The 19,021-nt window shown below is 68.7% G+C and overlaps 1 protein-coding gene across 1 annotated transcript in view; it reads left to right on the top strand.

The window, feature by feature from the left end:
* Positions 1-4,339: 4,339 nt before the first annotated feature.
* The window catches only part of Ppp2r3b (protein phosphatase 2 regulatory subunit B''beta), a gene marked incomplete at its 3' end in the record, with an annotated part of 41,801 nt that continues 27,119 nt past the window's right edge, over positions 4,340-19,021 (top strand). The window contains exon 1 of the mRNA XM_077794562.1: positions 4,340-4,695. Coding sequence (XP_077650688.1) covers positions 4,369-4,695 — 327 coding nt within the window. The remainder of the gene's footprint in view (positions 4,696-19,021) is intronic.

Raw genomic sequence — 19,021 nt, 5'->3', positions numbered from 1 at the left:
CGCCCCCAAGACGGGAGCCGGACCCTCACGCGCTCCAGGTGCCGACCGAGGAGAACGCAGAACCTGAACGCTCTGTGCGCCCCCAAGACGGGAGCCGGACCCTCACGCGCTCCAGGTGCCGACCGAGGAGAACGCAGAACCTGAACGCTCTGTGCGCCCCCAAGACGGGAGCCGGACCCTCACGCGCTCCAGGTGCCGACCGAGGAGAACGCAGAACCTGAACGCTCTGTGCGCCCCCAAGACGGGAGCCGGACCCTCACGCGCTCCAGGTGCCGACCGAGGAGAACGCAGACTCGGAGCGCTCTGTGCGCCCCCAAGACGGGAGCCACCTTGAGCACCCAATACGGAAAACGGACCCTCACGCGCTCCAGACGCGGGTTTGCCTGGGGGTCCCTCTGATGGAGGCTGGCCACCCTTCTGGTCCAGCGCCTTTCCAGCTGACCGTGGCGCCCCTTCTTCCTAAACCGTGCACAGGGGCTTTCCAGGGGCTCCTCGCCGCTCTCCTGCACAGCCGCCTCCCTCTTGGTGGAAGTGAAATTCACTGTAGGTGAGGTCCACCACTGGTGGGAGCTCCCGGCCTTCAGTTTCCTCTCCAGGTTGTGACCACCACCTCGGCCTTGTTCCATTCCCTGCCCAGCCCTGGCACTGACCCATCTGTTTTCTGTCCGCGGTCATTGGCTCCTTGTGGACATTTGGTATCAACAGGGCAGCATAGTTGGTGCCCAGACACTGGACCTCGAAGTGATGGCCCAAATTGTGCCCAAGGGCTAAAGGACAGAGGAGGAGGGGGTCCCTCCAGATGGACGGCCTCAACACAGACTCGGTAAACTCGAGCGAGAAGCAGCCTTCCTGTTCCCGAGGGACGGTGGTCACCAACGTGCACCAGCCTCTCCCACCACCGAGGCCACACGTGGGCCCTGCTGTGGGCTGACCATGCCCCCACTGGCCCCAGGACCTTGGGATGTGCTGTGTGTGGAGGCAGGTATGTGGCCCCTGGGTGGCCCTGACCCAGCAGGACTGGGGTCCCTGTAAGAGGAGGAGATGAGGACACAGACGCACACAGAGGGACGGCCCTGTGTGGACACAGGAGAAGACGGCATCTGTGAGCCCAGGAGAGAGAGAGAGAGGCCTCAGGAGGAGCCAGCCCTGCCCACCCTGGACGGTGGACCTCCAGCCTCCGGGACAGGGAGATAGACCTCTGCTGATCTAACCACCCAGGCTGGGGGCTTTGCAGCCAGATACACAAGCAAACACAAGGAAGGCCTTTCTGGGTGACTAAATCAAGGGTCTTGAGATGGGGACATTACTCTGGGTCATCTGAAAGGCATTAAAATCATGTGGTCACTGTGCCCCCACACTGTGGCCGGGAGCTGGTCAGGTGGTGACCGTTCCTGTCGCTGTAACACATCCTGGGATGACAGACTGAGAACAAGGAACAGAGCTGAGCAATTCTTCACCTCGTGGCTGGCAGTGGAGAGCCAGAGGAAGAGCCTGGGGTCCCAGGATCCCCTTCCAGGCCACACCCCCAAAGACCTAACTTGCTCTCACCAGGCCCCGCCTCTTAAAGGCTACACCACCTCTCAGCAGCACCAAGCCGGGAGCCAGGCCTTCATCACGTGGGGCTTTGGGGACATCCAGAGCCAATCTCTCAGGCTTGTGGCACGTGCTCACATGCCGGCTGGGCACCAGCTTTCCTCTCTGCAGCTCAGCCCGTAAAAAATTGAGACGGCAGAGCTTCTCACAGCAAGACGGTCCCCGAGATAGCAGAAGCAGCACCAAACCACGAGTCAGGGTGAGGGGTGCAGCCTTCCACTTGTCACAGGAAGGTCCCCTCTGCCTGACCCACACCCTGGGGCTCCCGAGTTCCCCCTGGGAGTTGGAATCAAGAAAGAAGCTGCATGTGGTGGCACAAGCCTGTAATCCCAGCAGCTTGGAGGCTGAGGCAGGAGGACAGCAAGTTGGAGGCCAGCCTGAATAACTTATCGAGGCCCTAAGCAAGTGAGCGAGACCCTGTCTCTAAGTAAAAAATAAAAAGGGCTGGGGTGCGGCTCTGTGGTTATGCACCCCTGGACCCCATCCCTGTTAAAAAACAAAGCAAGAGGACGCCAGAGTGCTCTGGTAAAGGCCGATCAAAATGGAGCAGAACCCGGGCCTGGGCCCGTGCCACTGTATCCAATGTCTCCTTGGTGACAGAAGAGAAGGGAACTCTGGAGCCCGTCCCAGGTCCCACCTGGGCGTCTGGGATTCTCAGCCCTCCTTGGCTGATGGTGGCCGGGTCTTTGGATGTGCCATGTCCCCAGCAGCCTGACCCCCTCCCTCGGAGCCACCCGGCAGTGCCACAGAAAAGCTAGCAAATGCACTTGTTTAAGACGTTTAGCGAGGGACCTTTTATAGGTTTGCAAAGCAAACCAAACGCCGGGAGGAAGCACGTCACATTAAAGGAGAGCAAAGGACGAGGGACGGCAAGCCACGCTGCGGTGGCATAGACTGGGTGGCACTTTCCCCTCCAGCTGCAGGACCCATACCTCTGGGGCTCAGGGCCACCCAGGGCCAGGTCACCCAGGCTGGCCGGGTCTCAAGCAGCCTCCAGGGCCTGGGGTGGAGGTAAACAGGGCGCTTCCTGATCCACAAACAAACAGGGCGCTTCCTGAGCCACAGGCGCGGCCAGGGGGATTCTGCAAGCCCAGCAGCTGCAGGTGGGGCTGGGGACCCAGGGGCTCAGGGCTGAGGTGGCAGGGGGCGGGCCTCACCTGGAGGCCCCCACCATTAGAGCTTCATTGTGCCTGGAGCCCAGGAGGACCCCTCTTCTGCTGGGGACAGCTCTGCAGAGTCCAGGCCCCGCCCGCCCGCCTGCCCGGCTGCACAGCCCCTTCCTGCTCCCTGCCCAGGGCCTCCCCGAGGGGACCCCAGGCCCGCAGAGGCCTGAAGGCCCACTGTGTCTGCCCCGCGCCGGCCCTGCCCTGGCGTCTCCGCGGTGCCCACGTCTATAAATCCAGCTCTGCCGGCGCTCAAAGGAGCCCTTTCCCCCGAAACCACACCGATGAATCAAACGGCTCCTGTCAAGGCGCAGGGTGAAAAGCGCCCCTGTTCCCGGCGGCGCTGGGTCTGTGTCCCGGGGAGGACGCGGACCTGCCTGGGCGCACGCCCCGGGGAGCGGAGCGCACACAGCCTCAGCACCTCGCCTCCGCCTCAGCCTCCCTGCGAGACGCGCCCCGGGACGAGCGCGCCACGGTCCCACCCAGCAAGAAACCAGACCCAAGTGTGGGACCCCCGCCCTCAAAACAGACGGGCGCCTGGCTGCGGGCGAGCTCAGCTCCTGCAGGACCTGGCCGTCTCCCGGCGAAGCAGGCCCAGCCCGGGAAGCTCGCCTTGTGCATCACTTAGGTCTAGAGGGTGAGCTGGGCTGCGGTCAGCTCGGGCGCTGGGCCAGGCCCCGGGGGCACGCCCAGAAGACCCTGTCTGCTCCGGCGACCGGGCTCTTTTGTAACCCTCAAAGCACTTTATTGCCATCCTAGAGAGCCTGCGTGGAGAGGAGTCGCACTCCCCAGCCTGTCATTCTGCTTGATAAGTAAAACCAACCGAAACGCGGCCCTCGGTGTCCGAGGCTGCCCGCCTACTTGCAAAACCCGACCTAGGGCCCCACTCGCACTCCAGGAGCGCAGGCTCGCTCCCGCGATCGGCGGGCACGCACGGCGCAGGCTCGTCGGCTCCCGCGGCCACCCACTGCGCATGCCCGCTGCCGTTCTCCGCCCTCCCGCTCGCGCTCAGCGGTGCCTCTCGCTCGCTCCCCGCGGGCAGGCACTGCGCATGCTCGACCACTAGGCCTTCTGAATCTGGTCTTCTGCGGTCTGCTCCGCGCAGGCTCGATCCAGGAGCCTGCCCCGCCTACTCCGGCGGGCACGCGCCGCGCATGCTCACACCACTACACCTCCGGAGGCGGCGCGTGCCGCCCCCCCCCTGAGCTCCCGGAAGGCAGAGCGGCCTCGGGCGGCACGGCCGCCGCCGCCCATTCCCTACCCCACTGCAGCCCCTGAGCCCGACCCAGCCCCGGCGGAGGCCGGGAGGGCGGCGAGGCCCGCCTCGCCGAGCGGCGGCGTCGCCGTGGTGATGACGTGTCCGCCGTGGTGACGTCGCGCGGCGCGGTGACGCGCGACGCGGCGCCCGTGTGGGGGAGCGCGGCGGGCGCGCCCGTTTTGAAGCTGCGCTGAGCGGCGCGGGCGTCGCCGGGGCCCGGGCCGCCGCCCCTGCCCGCCGCGCGACGCCCGCCAGGCCCGGGCCGCCCGCTCGCGGCCGCCGCGCCCCCGCCTCGGCCCGCGGCCCCGGGCGGCAGAGCCCCGGGAGGCCGGGGCGGCCCGGGCCGCGCCCACCATGCCGCCGGGCAAGGTGCTGCAGCCGGTGCTGAAGATGAAGGTGGACGAGCTGTTCCTGTGCTGGCTCAGCGAGGCCAGCACGCAGCGCATGCTGCAGGACGGCCTGCACCGCATCAAGGCGCCCGGCCCCGCCGCGCTGGCCGCCGGCGACGCGGGCCCGCCCGAAGCCTGGCCGCCCGCCTGCAGGCCCGGCGCGCCCGAGCCCCCGGGGGCCGCCGCCGCCGCCGCGCCCGGGCCCGCGCCCGCGCTGCCCCTGGGAGCCGCCGCCAGCCCCCGGCACGGGCCGCACGCCCGCGTCGCCCGCAGGTCCTCGGGACCCAGAGCGGTAAGTCGCTCTCACCCCTCCGCCGCGCCGAGCCCCTGCACCCCGCCGCCAAGCCCCTGCACCCCGCCGCCGAGCCCCTGCACCCCGCCGCCGAGCCCCTGCACCCCGCCGCCGAGCCCCTGCACCCCGCCGCCGAGCCCCTGCACCCCGCGCCGAGCCCCTGCACCCCGCCGCCGAGCCCCTGCACCCCGCCGCCGAGCCCCTGCACCCCGCGCCGAGCCCCTACACCCCGCCCCCGAGCCCCTGCACCCCGCCGCCGAGCCCCTGCACCCCGCCGCCGAGCCCCTGCACCCCGCGCCGAGTCCCTGCACCCCGCGCCGAGTCCCTGCACCCCGCGCCGAGCCCCTGCACCCCGCCGCCGAGTCCCTGCACCCCGCCGCCGAGCCCCTGCACCCCGCCTCCGAGTGGCTGTCGTGACAGTTGCAGTCCCAGGGTGCATGCGCTTGGAGAGTTCGGCTCCCCAGGCTGGCAGCCCTTGTCCCCTTCCCAGAAGTCGTTTCCACCGGCTTCAGGAGTGAGCCAACGGTTCCTGCCCGAGTGTGTCTGGGGACCCGTGCCCGGTTCCGGGAACTCGACCCAGTGTGTGGCTTCTTCCTCTAAAGGCCCCTCCTGTCACTCAACACTGTATCAGTTTGACCGAGTGAACCGTGGCCCCCGGGCGGTACCGAGAAAGGTGGGGTTGGTGCGCCTTGCACCCCCAGCACCGTCCACCGAGCTCCTTTGACACACGGACGGACAGTGCTTCCACTTGGCAGTGCCCGGCGGCCCTGAGCACGTCAGGAAGGGATTGTCATGTGCCCCGTAGTCCCCTTCCCGGCCCAGAGGGTCTGCCCGCAGAGTCGGAGTGACGGCGTCATTTGCAGAAGAGAGCTTGTCATTTAAGGCACTGGTGGGGGTCTGCTGGGACCTTCTACAGCAAGTCGGACTGGGCAGTGAGTGAGAGCGGGCGCAGCCTTGGGGAGCACCTGCTTAGCCCCCGCCCACCCTGGGGTGTCTGCAAGGGGGCTGGTCTCGGCCTGCAGAACTCGCCGCCCAGGACAAGGCGCCTGGTTTGAGAGGGCGCAGAATGTCGGTGGTCTGCAGTGTCCTGGGGTCTGCTCACGTCCTGTTGTCTGCCTTGAGCTTGCCCTGGGGTGTGGAATCTGGGGGTGACTTCAGCTGAGCTTCTAGAAGGCAGCTGTCCCACTAGTGTCACCGTGCATGCCAGTGTGGGGCAGAGCCTGGGGGTCTCACGCCTACAGGAGGCACCGCACCCTGCTGAGGAGGGGTAGAGGGTCCGTGGGGAGGTGAGGGGTAGGGGGTCCGTGGGGAGGTGAGGGGTAGGGGGTCCCTCGGGAGGTGAGGGGTAGGGGGTCCCTCTGGAGGTGAGGGGTAGAGGGTCCGTGGGGAGGTGAGGGGTAGGGGGTCTGTGGGGAGGTGAGGGGTAGGGGGTCCCTCGGGAGGTGAGAGGTAGAGGGTCCGTGGGGAGGTGAGGGGTAGGGGGTCCGTGGGGAGGTGAGGGGTAGAGGGTCCGTGGGGAGGTGAGGGGTAGAAGGTCTGTGAGGAGGTGAGGGGTAGGGGGTCCGTGGGGAGGTGAGGGGTAGAGGGTCCGTGGGGAGGTGAGGGGTAGGGGGTCCGTGGGGAGGTGAGGGGTAGGGGGTCCGTGGGGAGGTGAGGGGTAGAGGGTCCCTCGGGAGGTGAGGGGTAGGGGGTCCCTCGGGAGGTGAGGGGTAGAGGGTCCGTGGGGAGGTGAGGGGTAGGGGGTCCCTCGGGAGGTGAGGGGTAGGGGGTCCCTCGGGAGGTGAGGGTCTGTGGGGCTCTGCTGGTCTTGGGTGTGGCTGTGGAGGTACCTGGGCTTTGGGGTCCAGGGTCAGGGCCACCTCCCCAGCACCATGGCTCAGGGTGGCCGCCTGGTCCCCAGGCCTCCCTGGTGGGTGCACCTGTCGGCCTCTGGGTGGCTGCTGGGTCCTCCCAGCTGAGGGCTCCCGTGCTGCCAGGGAGGTGGGAGGGTCTGCGTGCTGCTGCCCGAGCCTCGGGGTGGACCTGCAGTGGGGAGGGTCTCCGTGCTGCTGCCCGAGCCTCGGGGTGAACCTGTAGTGGGGAGGGTCTCCGTGCTGCTGCCCGAGCCTCGGGGTGGGCCTGCAGTGGGGAGGGTCTCCGTGCTGCCGCCCGCGCCTTGGGGTGGACCTGCAGTGGGTACCAGTACTGTGGTCACTTCCCCAGGTGGCCCCTGGCCTCACGTGCCGTCTGTGTGCCTGCGGGGGCCCTCACCGCCACGTGGGTGCCGAGGGCGCTCCCCAGTGCCCACTGGAACAGGGTGTCCCCGGCTCTGGCGCTGGTGCCCTTCCTGAGGCTGAGCGCCGGCCTGGTCCACCCCAGGTGTCTGGGTCAGCTCCCCTTTACCCCACGCTGCCCAGTGGCTGTGGTCTGCTGCTCAGGGCTGGGCTCCTCAGGGCGCGTCTCAGCAGCGTGCTGGGAGGGTCAGCGTGGGCTGGACGGCTCCTCGATGGTCGTGGTCCCAGAGGGCTGCCGGGCCCCAGGAGGGTGGGGCCCAGGAGCGGGCGCCTTCCCTGTCTCCCAGGCGCTGCCTCCAGCCCGCAGCGCACGTGCCCACAGCCCGGGCGGCCACTGCAGATGCTCCCCGAGGGCCTCTTGCCTGCCTGCCCCCCGGGCGATGGGCTACGCGTCCCTGCGCTGGTTTCTGCAAGTTATTTATTTATGGCAAATTGTGGAAATAAGTCTTGTACTGTCTGGCCAGCGTTTGGCCCAGTGTGGGGGGATTCTGGGGGTCAGCGGCCTGCGCCTGCGTTGGACAGCCACGCAGAGAGGCCAGGGCCTCAGGGGCCCCTTGGCCTGTGTGGTGGGTCCAGGGCCTCAGGGGCCCCCTGGCCTGTGTGGTGGGTCCAGGGCCACAGGGGCCCCCTGGCCTGTGTGGTGGGTCCAGGGCCTCAGGGATCCCTTGGCCTGAGGGATGGGTCCAGGGCTCCTGGGTCCCTTGGCCTGTGTGGTGGGTCCAGGGCTCCTGGGTCCCTTGGCCTGTGTGGTGGGTCCAGGGCCACAGGGGCCCCCTGGCCTGTGTGGTGGGTCCAGGGCCTCAGGGGCCCCCTGGCCTGTGTGGTGGGTCCAGGGTGCGTCAGGCCTCTCTCGGGCTGTCCCCTTTCCGCCCACCCCTGGTCCTCTACGTGTGCGTTTGTACCCGGGGCAGAAATTCACAGCTCAACCCCAAGAAAGGAGGCTGGTGTGGCTGAACCCGTGTCGCGTGGTGGCGTGGCTTAACCCGTGTCGCGTGGTGACAAAGCTGAGGTGTCACGTGGTGACAGGTGAGCGGGTGTCCTGTGGTGACGTGGCTGAGCGTGCCGCGTGGAGATGCCGAGCGGGTGGCTTCCGCTGCCCTCTGTGCACCCCTGCTCTGGTCGGCGTCCACCTCTGTGACGTGAAGGCCAGGTCAGCTGGAGAGGAGGACGAGTTTGCGTGGCGCTCGGGGCTCCAGAGGTCCGTCCACGGAGGGCCAGCTCCCTTCCCCAGGGCTGCGGTCAGGCAGGACATCGTGGCGGAGGGACGCAGCTCACGGGGTCATCAGGAAGCAGACTGCACTCTCCAGAGCCCACGGCCCAGTGACCCCTTCCTCCTGCCACACCCCGGCCTCCAGGTGCCACCCAGCTAGGGACCCCTGACTCATCGGGCCCTGGCTCTGGCCAGTCTGAACCTCCTCGCGTCTTTCCCGCGAGCTTTGGGCACACGTCCAAACCACGACAGCCCCTGTGGGAGGGTCAGAGGCGCTGGCTGCGGGAGCCCCACCAGCACTTAGTGACCACAGTTCACTGCCCAACCACCCCTCTGGGATGCGTCTGGGCTCTGGCTGGAGGAGTCTTCAGCAGGCTCCTTCGCATGTGTGGTCACCCAGATGGCCGGGCACAGCTGCCGTGGTCTCTGGTCACCGAGATGGCCGGGCACAGCTGCCGTGGTCTCTGGTCACCCAGATGGCCGGGCACAGCTGCCGTGGTCTCTGGTCACCGAGATGGCCGGGCACAGCTGCCGTGGTCTCTGGTCACCGAGATGGCCGGGCACAGCTGCCGTGGTCTCTGGTCACCCAGATGGCCGGGCACAGCTGCCGTGGTCTCTGGTCACCGAGGTGGCCGGGCACAGCTGCCGTGGTCTCTGGTCACCCAGATGGCCGGGCACAGCTGCCGTGGTCTCTGGTCACCGAGGTGGCCGGGCACAGCTGCCGTGGTCTCTGGTCACCGAGGTGGCCGGGCACAGCTGCCGTGGTCTCTGGTCACCGAGGTGGCCGGGCACAGCTGCCGTGGTCTCTGGTCACTGAGGTGGCCGGGCACAGCTGCCGTGGTCTCTGGTCACCGAGGTGGCCGGGCACAGCTGCCGTGGTCTCTGGTCACCGAGGTGGCCGGGCACAGCTGCCGTGGTCTCTGGTCCCCAGTGCGTGTCAGGGGCGTGAGGTTCAGAGCAGCAGAGGGGCCTCCCACGGTGGAGCCCCGCCCATACTGGCCTGCTCCGCACCACGCCCTGTGGCCCGGCCACCCCGGGCAGCGGCCACCCCTGGACAGGTCTCAGGGTGAGGCTGGGCACCCTGCAGAGGGTCGGGTGGTGCTGGCTGTGGTTTCCAGCACAGGGACAGCTCCTCAGGTTTGCAGGAAGCAGGTGCAGGTGGGCCTCACGCCCGTGGGGTGGCCCGTCCCCCAGGATGGCCAGAGCCCAGTGTGGGGTGACGGGCTGAGCCGTGCCACCCGCCTCCTGGGGCTGGTCAGCCCAGGCGCAGGGCTCCTCCCCCGGGGTCTGGCGCACCCAGGCCCAGGGTTGAGGCTCTGGGCGCTGCTGCAGCCTGGGTCCTCCAGCCAGGACGGGCAGAGGGTGGGGTCCCCAGTCCCCACGAGAGCTCGGGAAGGGTGGGGGTGGGGCAGTGGGGAAGGCGAAGGCCGCAAGGACCCTGGGCTGGGCAGGTGGAGCAGGGGACGGACGTGGAGGACCCGGGGTGGGCCGAGGAGCAGCGGGCAGGGGCGTGGAGGACCCTGGGTGGGCTGAGGAGCAGGGGACGGACGTGGAGGACCCCGGGTGGGCTGAGGAGCAGCGGGCAGGGGCGTGGAGGGCCCCGGGTGGGCCGAGGAGCAGTGGGCAGGGGCGTGGAGGACCCTGGGTGGGCCGAGGAGCAGCGGGCAGGGGCGTGCTTGGGCAGGAGATGTCGCCCTGCCCCTCTGCAGACCCAGCGCGGCCGGGAGACCTTGGCCCTCTGCTGACAGAGGGGTCCACGGGTGGGAAGGACAGGGACCGGGACGGGACGGGAAGCGAAGTCTGTGGACAGAGGGGAGGCAGGGGAGGGCAGAGCCAGGGCACCCCTGCCTGGACTCAGGCCACCGTCTTGCAGCCCGCTGTCCCTGGGGCCCGGGGCTGTCTCTGGTCAGAGGCCCGCCAGGGCTCTCGGGGCCTGAGGCTCGGGGCCCCTGGCTGGCTGTGGGGACGTTGCACTCGGGGTCCCCCGCTGGCACGTCCCCAGCCCTTGTGGATTTTTTTCTTAGTATTTTGGGTTTTTCAGTTTGGTGGACGCCACGTGTTTATTGTCATTTTTTACGTGGTGCTGAGGATGGAGCCCAGCGCCCCGCGCAGGCCAGGCAGGCGCCACCGCCGGAGCCTCGTCCCCTGCCCCCTTGTTGCTCTTTGAGACGGACTGTGGTCCTCCTGCCTCGGCCTCCCGGCCGCTGGGACCTCAGGTGTGTGCCCAGCGTCCCCCTCCTGAGGGGCGTCCTTCTCCTGGGGCAGCGGGGCTGGTCAGGGTGGCCTCCCGGGGCTGGGACCTCAGGTGTGTGCCCGGCGTCCTCCTCCTGGGGCAGCGGGGCTGGTCAGGGTGGCCTCCCGGGGCTGCGCTGCGCGGCTCCCTAGATGGGGCCCGGGCTCCCTCGCAGGCCCCCGGTCAGTGCCTGGGCTCCCTCGCAGGCCCCCGGTCAGTGCCTGGACCCCTGCAGGTGCCCTGTCCTGCTCTCTGTCTGTCTGTCTGTCTGTCTTGGAGCCTGGCCTGGACTGGTTCTGAGGGTGGGTCAGCAGCCCGGGGGGCCAGGCCCTGCTGGGGGCAGCCAGCGTGGGCGCATGCACCTTCCTCCTGCTGGGGACAAGCGGGAGGCCCCGGTGCTGCCCTCGGTGTGCCCTGAGCCAGCCCCGCTGCCCTGCCCTCCCCATGGGGCTGTACCGCTGCCCTGCCCTCCCCATGGGGCTGTACCCTGGGCTCCTGGCAGTGTGGGAACTGGACCTCAGAGAGACGCTGACCCCTCAGGCTGAGAAGGACATGTTGGCCTTCTGCTGCAGTGGCCTGGCCTGAGACTCCTCAGGGCCAGGGAGGCTGTGGCCAGGCAGGTGGACCCCTGTGTCCAGCGTGGGGCGTGGGGCGGGGCCCAGGGGCCTGTGGGGAAGGAGCCAGCTGCGTGTGGCCCCAGCTGCAGGCCGCAGGGTTTGCTGGTGCGGACAGTCGCCACAGTTCCGTGAGGGACGGGCCTCTGGGTCCCGTGGCGAGGCCCAGGCCCCCCTGAGGAGACTTGTTTGTGCTCAGGGGACGAGCCACGTGACTCAGGGTCACAGCCTGAAGCTCCGCTGCTGGGCGGCCCCTCCTACAGGAGGGAGAGGGGCCGTGAGGGGAGGAGCAGAGGTCCTGCTCAGTGCCGCAGCTGGGTCCTGGTGCTGTGTCCTGCGCCTTCTGTCCTGCGTCCTGCCCGCTCCCGCAGCTCGGCCGGGCCTGGGAGGGGCGCCTGCTGCCCGCCGCCCGCCGCTGCCTCCCCCGCCCGCCCGCCTTCGCCATGCGCCCTTCTCAGCCTGTGGAATGCGCGCAGCCCAGGGCCGGTCCCCAGAGCGCCCGGCCGGGGACGCATGGAGCTTGCTGAGCCTGGCGGCCCCCCGCACTTAACCACCAGCCCCCGCTCTGCCCCGTCCCGAGAGCGCGGTGCCCGGCCTGGCCCCCGGAGGCCCATGCGAGCCGACGGCATGCGGCTCAGGGACCTGTCCCTTCGCCAAGACCCGGACCTGCGGCAGGAGCTGGCCTCGCTGGCCCGGGGCTGCGACTTTGTGCTGCCCTCGCGCTTCAAGAAGAGGCTGAAGGCCTTCCAGCAGGTGGGTGGGCGCCGGGGGCCCAGGAAGTGTCTGGGTCCTGTGTCCTCGCCACAGGAGGGTGAGGGGCTCCCAGCAGGTGGGTCGGGGGCCTGCGGTCCTGCCTCACTGGAGCCGTCTGCGGGGCTCCCTGCAGATGTGGCGGGGCCTGAGGTCCCAGCAGTGGGCACATTGTGACTTGGGGGGCTCCCTGCATATGTGGCGGGGGCCTGAGGTCCCAGCAGTGGGCACATCTGACTTGGGGGGCTCCCAGCAGTGGGCACATTGTGACTTGGGCTCCCGGCAGATGTGGCGGGGGCCTGAGGTCCCAGCAGTGGGCACATCTGACTTGGGGGGCTCCCAGCAGTGGGCACATCTGACCTGGGCTCCCGGCAAGTGGGTCCTGTCCCCTGGGGTTGGGGAGCCTGGAGGACCCCGGGCCAGGTGGTCGAGGCCGGCCAGGCCCCTGGGAGGTGAGCCTGGCCCCGGGACCTCTGAGTGCGGCTCCAGGGAGGGGGATGTCAACAGGAGGCGGCCACCCGCCTGGTCACCCAGCCCGAGTGCCGCTGCCTCCGTCCTGGCCAAGCTGGGCTTAACAGCTCTGGAGACCTCCGTCACAGCCACAGTCACAGGGCCGGTCACCCAGCTGGGTGTGCAGTCAGTGACCAGTGCACTTCAACTTGAACCTGGCTTCCAGAGCTCAGAGGAGCTCCTGTGCCACCACAGCCCTAGGGCGTCACGTGACTCCATGAGGCCTCCCTGCCCACGGGTGCCGCTGCCTGAGGGTCTGGCTCCACGTGGACCTCCTGTGGGGGGCAGGGCAGGGTGCTGGGTGCTGGGGGGCAGGGTGATGGGGGGCAGGGACGGTGTCGTGGGGAGCAGGGGCTGTGGGGCTGCGGGGCTGGGCTCCTCCGCTGCCTCATCTGGGTGGGGCACGGGCAGCTGGTGTTGTGGGAGGAGGCCCTGGCTGAAGTGTCCAGCGGAGCCTCGCTGTGGGGACAGACCTGCCGTCCGTCCGCCCTGGCTTGCCTGGAGCTCCCCGTGGCCTCTGGCTCTGTGCACCCAGGAGATCTCCTCGCACACTCGCGACTTCGCCCTGCAGTTCTCCTCGCACACCCAATTCTCCCTGCTTGCACACTCAGGAGTTCTCCTTGCACACTCAAGAGTTCTTGCACATGCTGGAGTTCCCTTGCACACTCAGGCATTCTCCTTGTACTCTCAGTTCTTACACACTAAGGAATTCTTCCTGCACACTCAGGAGTTCTCCCTGCTCGTTCAGGAGTTCTCCTTACACACTTGGTTCTTGTTCTCAGGAGTACTCCTTGCACACTTGGTTCTTGCACACTCAGGTCTTCACCCTGCAATTTTCCTTGCAGACTCAGTTCTCCCTGCCTGTGCACTCAGGAGTTCTCCTTGCACACTCATTTCTCCTTGCACATTCGGGCATTCTCTCCTGTGCACTCAGTTCTCCTTACACGTTTGGTTCTCCTTGCACGCTCAGTTCTCGCACACTCAGGAGTTCTCCTTGCACACTCATTTCTCCTTGCACGCTCAGTCCGTCACCTGCACACTCGGCAGTTCCCCGTCAGCCTGGGGGCTCCTCTCGGGGTGGGGTCCCGAGTTATTTTGGAGGCCAGTCTCCTTCCCGTCCTGCTGATGCTGGGGGGCTGACCAGGAGGGGCCTGGGGAAGTGTCCAGGGCAGGAGGCCCGCGTTGGGCAGGTAAGCGGCCGCTCTGCCCGCGATGCCTGGAGTTGTGGTGGCTTCTGGTTGTGTCCTTGGTTCAGGCTCCGTGGCTGCTGGGGATGTTTACCGCAGGGGTCCCCAGCTCCAGGCGGAGCCTGTGGGGACCGTGGGGGATGGCAGTCACGTCTGGAAGCTGGACGGCTCTGGCAGGCGGCTGCCTGGGCGTGGGCCTGAGACCCGGGCTGGGAATGGGTGCTCTCTACTGCGGTGGCAGGTGACGGCAGGGTGCCGGGCCCTTGCAGGGTGCCGGGGAGGTGTCTGGCCTCCTTCGCTGCCAGCACCTGAGGTCGGGGTTCTGTCGGGGGCCCAGGCCTGTCTGCCTGGACATGGCCCATGGGCAGGTGCTCAGCAGGCCCAGACGCTCCGGCCGTGGCCACGTGCCGTTTCGGGGTCCAGAGATGCCACCTTGGTGGCTGCGTGCTGCTGCTCTGGGGTCCTGCGCTGCCCCCCGTAGCTGGGAGGCCACAGCCCTGCTTCTGCTTGGCTGCCCGCACCCTCAGCCCTGTCCTGTTCACAGCTGACCCTGCTGCTGTCCTCTCCTGGAGGAGCGGAGAGGCCAGAGCTCGCCCACTGCCCGCCATTGCTGGGTTCCCGCCACTGACAGCCCGCTGGGGCCTGGGCGCCTGTTGGCCTGGGGGCGCTGGCCCTGGGCGAGCCCACAGCTGTCAGCACCAGCTGTGAAGCCCGGACCTCCGTCCCCCCTCCAGCTCTGTCCACGCCTGTGCTCAACCCTGTCCTGATGACCGCCCACGTCCCCCTCCGTGGGCCAGGTGGTGCGGCCACCAGGTGGGTCTGCAGGCTGCAGCGTCCAGCACAGGAGTGGCCCGCAGGCTCTGCAGACGCTGTCCTCGGGAGCCCTGCTGCCCTGCCCGGGGCCTGGGGGGCCTGTGTGGGTCTGCACCGCCCCAGCCCTGGCCCGTGGTGGCCGTGCAGCTGTGCTGCCTGCCCTGGTGGACGTCCTGCCCTCCTGCTGGGGAGCCAGGCCCTCCCGCTCTCCACGCTGGCTGGATGCCTCAGGTGCGCCTGGCCCTGCGACTCTCCCCATGTTGTCACTGTGCTGGTCACGCAGACGCGTCCTGGGTCTCCTGCGGCCCTGCAGCCGGCGTGCAGCGCAGCACTGTGCCCTGAGTGCAGTCTGCGTCCAGGCGCCCAGCGCTGCCCGGCACCTGGCCTCGGGGCTCCCGCGGGGACACGCTGGTTCTCCACCCTCCTTGCTCCTGGCACCTGGAGCCCACCGTCACCCACCCTGCCTGGGTGGTGGACACGGCGTCCCTCACCTGCTCGCCTGTCTTCCACCGTGGGGTGCATCCCGACTTCTCCATGCGTCCCCCCAGCCCGGTGCACGTGTCGCCCGTCTTGCAGAGGGGCCAGGCCGGGTCCCTGTGTGGATCAGGGCCTCCCCCCCCCCCGCCTCAGTCCAGAGGGACTCGTCCCCCCGGCCCTTCACCTGCCCTGGGCAGCCCCCCTGGACGTGAAGCCCTGGGCTGCCTGCACCTTTGCATGGACCCTTCACCCAGGGCCCGACCTGGTGGGGAGGGCCTGGTGGGACGTGGCCCTCGTGTCCTCGCTGGGCTCCTGGTCTCAGCTTCCCCTGGGGCTGGGGCTCCATGGGAGGAGTGTGCCTGGGTCACGGGGCCCGGTCCCCAGCGCCTCCGGGAGCGCCCAGGCCGTGGGTGTGGCCTGTGCCCAGCTGCGGCCAGGTGCTCCCGGGTGTGGGGGTCTCTGGGCCGAGAGGAGAGCTGCTGGCCTGCAGCGGGTCCTCCTGCCCAACAGTGGCCACCGCCCGGGGCGACAGCCCAGAAGCCGTGGGTGTCCCCGGCCCACCTCCCTCGTCACATACCCAGGGACCCCGGGCTTCACACTGCCCCTCAGAGCGGCCCTCCTGGGGCACTGGGGACGCCGCGTGCCTTCAGCCTGCCTCGGGCGTCTCTGGGCCTCTGCAGGGCGTCCCCTGCCCCGTAGCCCTGCCCAGCATCCCCTCCCCGGGTGGTGCCCAGGGTCTCTGCTGCGTGTCCTGCTCCCCCCGAGGCCAGCCTGTGAGACTGGTGTCTGCAGAGGCGCTGGCCAGCGGTGGCCAGGGTGGCCAGGTGCCTGAGCTGTTTCCTGTCTGCACCCTCGGGGGCACCTGTCCCTGCACACGAGGACGTGGCCTTCATCTACCCAGGGCTTTGGCTCTGCAGCGCGTGGACGCGTGTGTGCTCAGGCCAGAGGGTCCCAGGCGGGTCCCTGGCAGGTCTGTGGCGGGTCCCTGGCGGGTCCGTGGTGGGCAGGTGGGCAGGCGCAGTGATGTGCCCTGGGCAGGACCAGAACTGGCTCTCTGAGGGGTGTCCCCTGTGTCAGGGGGTCAGGACACGCTCTGCACAGCGCGGACCAGGCGGGCAGTGGGGCGAGTGGCCGCGGCTCTCCCTGGCGGGTCCTGAGGTGGCAGGAGCAGGACCCACCAGGCCCTCTGCACGCACACTCAGATGCCCTGCGGGGTGCTGGCCACGATGCGCAGCGTGGCCACGGTCACTGTGGTCAGGGAAGTGTCTGCACACCCTCTGGAATCCGCCGAGACCCGCCTGGGGCCGGGAAGTGGCCCTCCCCAGCTGTCCGCGTGTCCTGTGTCAGGAATGTCCTGCAGCTGTGTGGCCGGTCTATTTGTGTCCAGGAGACGGAGCCGGTAAATCCCCGCGTCCGCCCGTCCATCCGCCCGCCCGCAGGCTGTTTTGGTCTCTGGCTCTCCCGCCCACCTGTTGGCGTCTGCTGGGCGGCCGGCTCACCCTGGTCCCTGTGTCCCCGGACTCCCAGTGCCCCAGCAGAGCCACCCCATCTGTGCGGCGGCCGGGCGTCAGCCACCGGTGGACACAGCCACCGGTGGACGGGGAGGCCCTTCTTCCTGCTCGCTGGCCCTGAGCCCCGCCAGGCCTCTGCACTGTCCCGCCCTCGCTGACCCTCAGCCCCACGTGGTCTTCCTGGACATTACCCTGGTCCAGCACTGCCCCTCTCCTGTGGGGGCACTCGGGGCCTTTTGTGTGGGCAGTAGCACTCGTGAGGGGCTGGGGACGCACGTGTCTGACACGGAGGGTGGGCACCGGCGCTCGGCCGCCCACTGCTGAGCGAGGCCCAGCGCAGGGCCTCGGTGTTGAGCTCTCGGTGACGCCAGGCCACGGGCCGACCCAGAGGCGGCTGGGTGAGACCCGCGGCCTCCACCCGCGACTGTGGAGACCACGGGGAGGGGAGGCTGTCCCGCTGTGTGCTGGGGTGCGTCCTGTCCCATCCTGGGGGTCACAGCCCCGGGGCTCCTCCTGCCCTCAGCTCCTGGCCCCAGGTGGCCCTGACCGCCGTCTCTGCCCGTCCCCAGGCTCCTGCTCCGGTCCCTGCTGGCCCCGCCTCTGCTTGTTGGTTTCCAGTTCCGGGTCGTGGGGTTCGCTGTGCAGGGCCCAGAGTGGGTCTGTGCACGTGGGAGTGTCCCACGCAGATGGGGCGACCGGTCCTCAGGTCTGAGTGAGCAGGTGGCAGGGGCACAGGGTCCTGCAGGCGCACACGCACACGCACACACACACACACACGCACACACGCGCACACACGCACACACACAGCAATAGCGTGTCTCTTTCTACCGCCTTCCTGTGCCCACACCCCTCTTCTCCCCCCGCCCGCCCCTCTCCTAGTCTAAGGTGACTCCCTTGTCCCTGGTGCCCCCCGGGTGAACTGACACCTGCACATAGAGGACACCTGGGTCTGGGATTGGCTCAGTTTCTCAGCATGATCTTCTCCAGCTCCAGCCACGGGCAAATGCCACGGTTTCCTCTTCTTCAAAGCTGAGTAATGCTCCATTGGATACAGAGACCACGTTTTCTTTATCCATCCTCTGACCCAGGTCACCCCATGAGAGCACAAGGCCACCCTGACCCGGGTCACCCCATGAGAGCACAAGGCCACCCTGACCCAGGTCACCCCACCTAGAGCACAAGGCCACCCTGACCCGGGTCACCCCATGAGAGCACAAGGCCACCCTGACCCGGGTCACCCCATGAGAGCACAAGGCCACCCTGACCCGGGTCACCCCACCTAGAGCACAAGGCCACCCTGACCCGGGTCACCCCATGAGAGCACAAGGCCACCCTGACCCGGGTCACCCCATGAGAGCACAAGGCCACCCTGACCCGGGTCACCCCATGAGAGCACAAGGCCACCCTGACCCGGGTCACCCCATGAGAGCACAAGGCCACCCTGACCTGGTCACCCCATTAGAGCCCCGGTCAGCGCAGCATGGACACACAGACTCGGGGACGTGCAGACTGCCACCCTCCCTTTCGTGATGTGTTCATGAAGCTGTGGCTGAGGGACTGTCCTCTCTCCAGCCCCAGGTGTCCCTGGCCTGGCGCCACCCCAGTGCTGGGCCAGCCTCTCCCTGGGTCTGACCGTGTCCACCCTCTGTCCATGCCCATCTGCGACAGTCGCCCCCTGGCCTACGGGAGCCAGCTGGAGGGTCCAGCCCACAATGAGCTCATGCTACTGACCCCTCCAGGCCACCCCGTCGAGGCCTCCTGCGAGTCCAGGTGGCAGGCCCTCGGCTGCCTGCTGACCTTGACCGGGGGACACGGCTCAGCATGGCCGTGGTGGCTGGCCACTGTATTTAGTGTTGCCTCCGGGAAAGGCCCTGGGACGCGAGCCTTGGCCACAGCCTCGCCCAGCAGCGGGCACTGTGCCTGCCCTGTCCTGCCCAGGGCTGGGAACGCGAGGCCCACTGACCTGGAGGCGTGGCCTTGCTCCCGGTTCCAGCAGAGGCTGCCGCTGCCCAGCCTGCCTGGGTCCCGCCCAGGGCCGGTCAGCCGCGCTCGGCTCTCCTTCCCTCACGCCCTGCGGATCGCCCTGCTGGGCTGACGCCCGAGCTCAGCCTGGCCACCCCTGCCCACGGCCGGCCCGCTCCCTGCCCGACCCCTGCTCCCTGTCCCCGCTGCAGGCTGTGGCCCCCGCCCCCTGCCCTTCCCAGCTCCCACACCACGTCCCCCTGCCCAGGCGAGGCCCTCTGGGGTTGAGGCGTGCAGCCTCCAGCTGGGCACCCCTCGTCCTGTCCCCTGCACCCCTCGTGCAGACCAGGGCAGCGGGCCAGCCTCTGTGCCTGCGGCAGGCCTCTGTCCACCCCACTCCGCAGGGACCCAGCCCGGGAGCACGGGCTCTGCACTCCCCTTCACGTGCTCCTCGAGGGCCTCCAGCCTGCGATGGACAGCTGGGCCCCGTCCTCCAGTCCCTCCGGTCAGCACAAGACCCCCAGGGCCAGTGGGGCTGGCTGCTGGCCTGGGCCCAGGCTGGGGTCCCGCAGGGAGCAGGCTCGACGGCAGGGTGTGTGTGGTGTTGGTGGTGAGTGGACGGCAGCTTTCAGTGCTGTGGGTGGAGGTGAGTGGACGTGCAGGACCTTCAGTGCTGTGGGTGGAGGTGAGTGGACGTGCAGGTCCTTCAGTGCTGTGGGTGGAGGTGAGTGGACGTGCAGGTCCTTCAGTGCTGTGGGTGGAGGTGAGTGGACGTGCAGGTCCTTC

Source organism: Urocitellus parryii, unplaced genomic scaffold (genome assembly GCF_045843805.1).
Source record: "Urocitellus parryii isolate mUroPar1 unplaced genomic scaffold, mUroPar1.hap1 Scaffold_2952, whole genome shotgun sequence".
Taxonomy (NCBI): Eukaryota; Metazoa; Chordata; class Mammalia; order Rodentia; family Sciuridae; genus Urocitellus; species Urocitellus parryii.
This window is presented reverse-complemented; position numbering and strand designations above follow the sequence as displayed.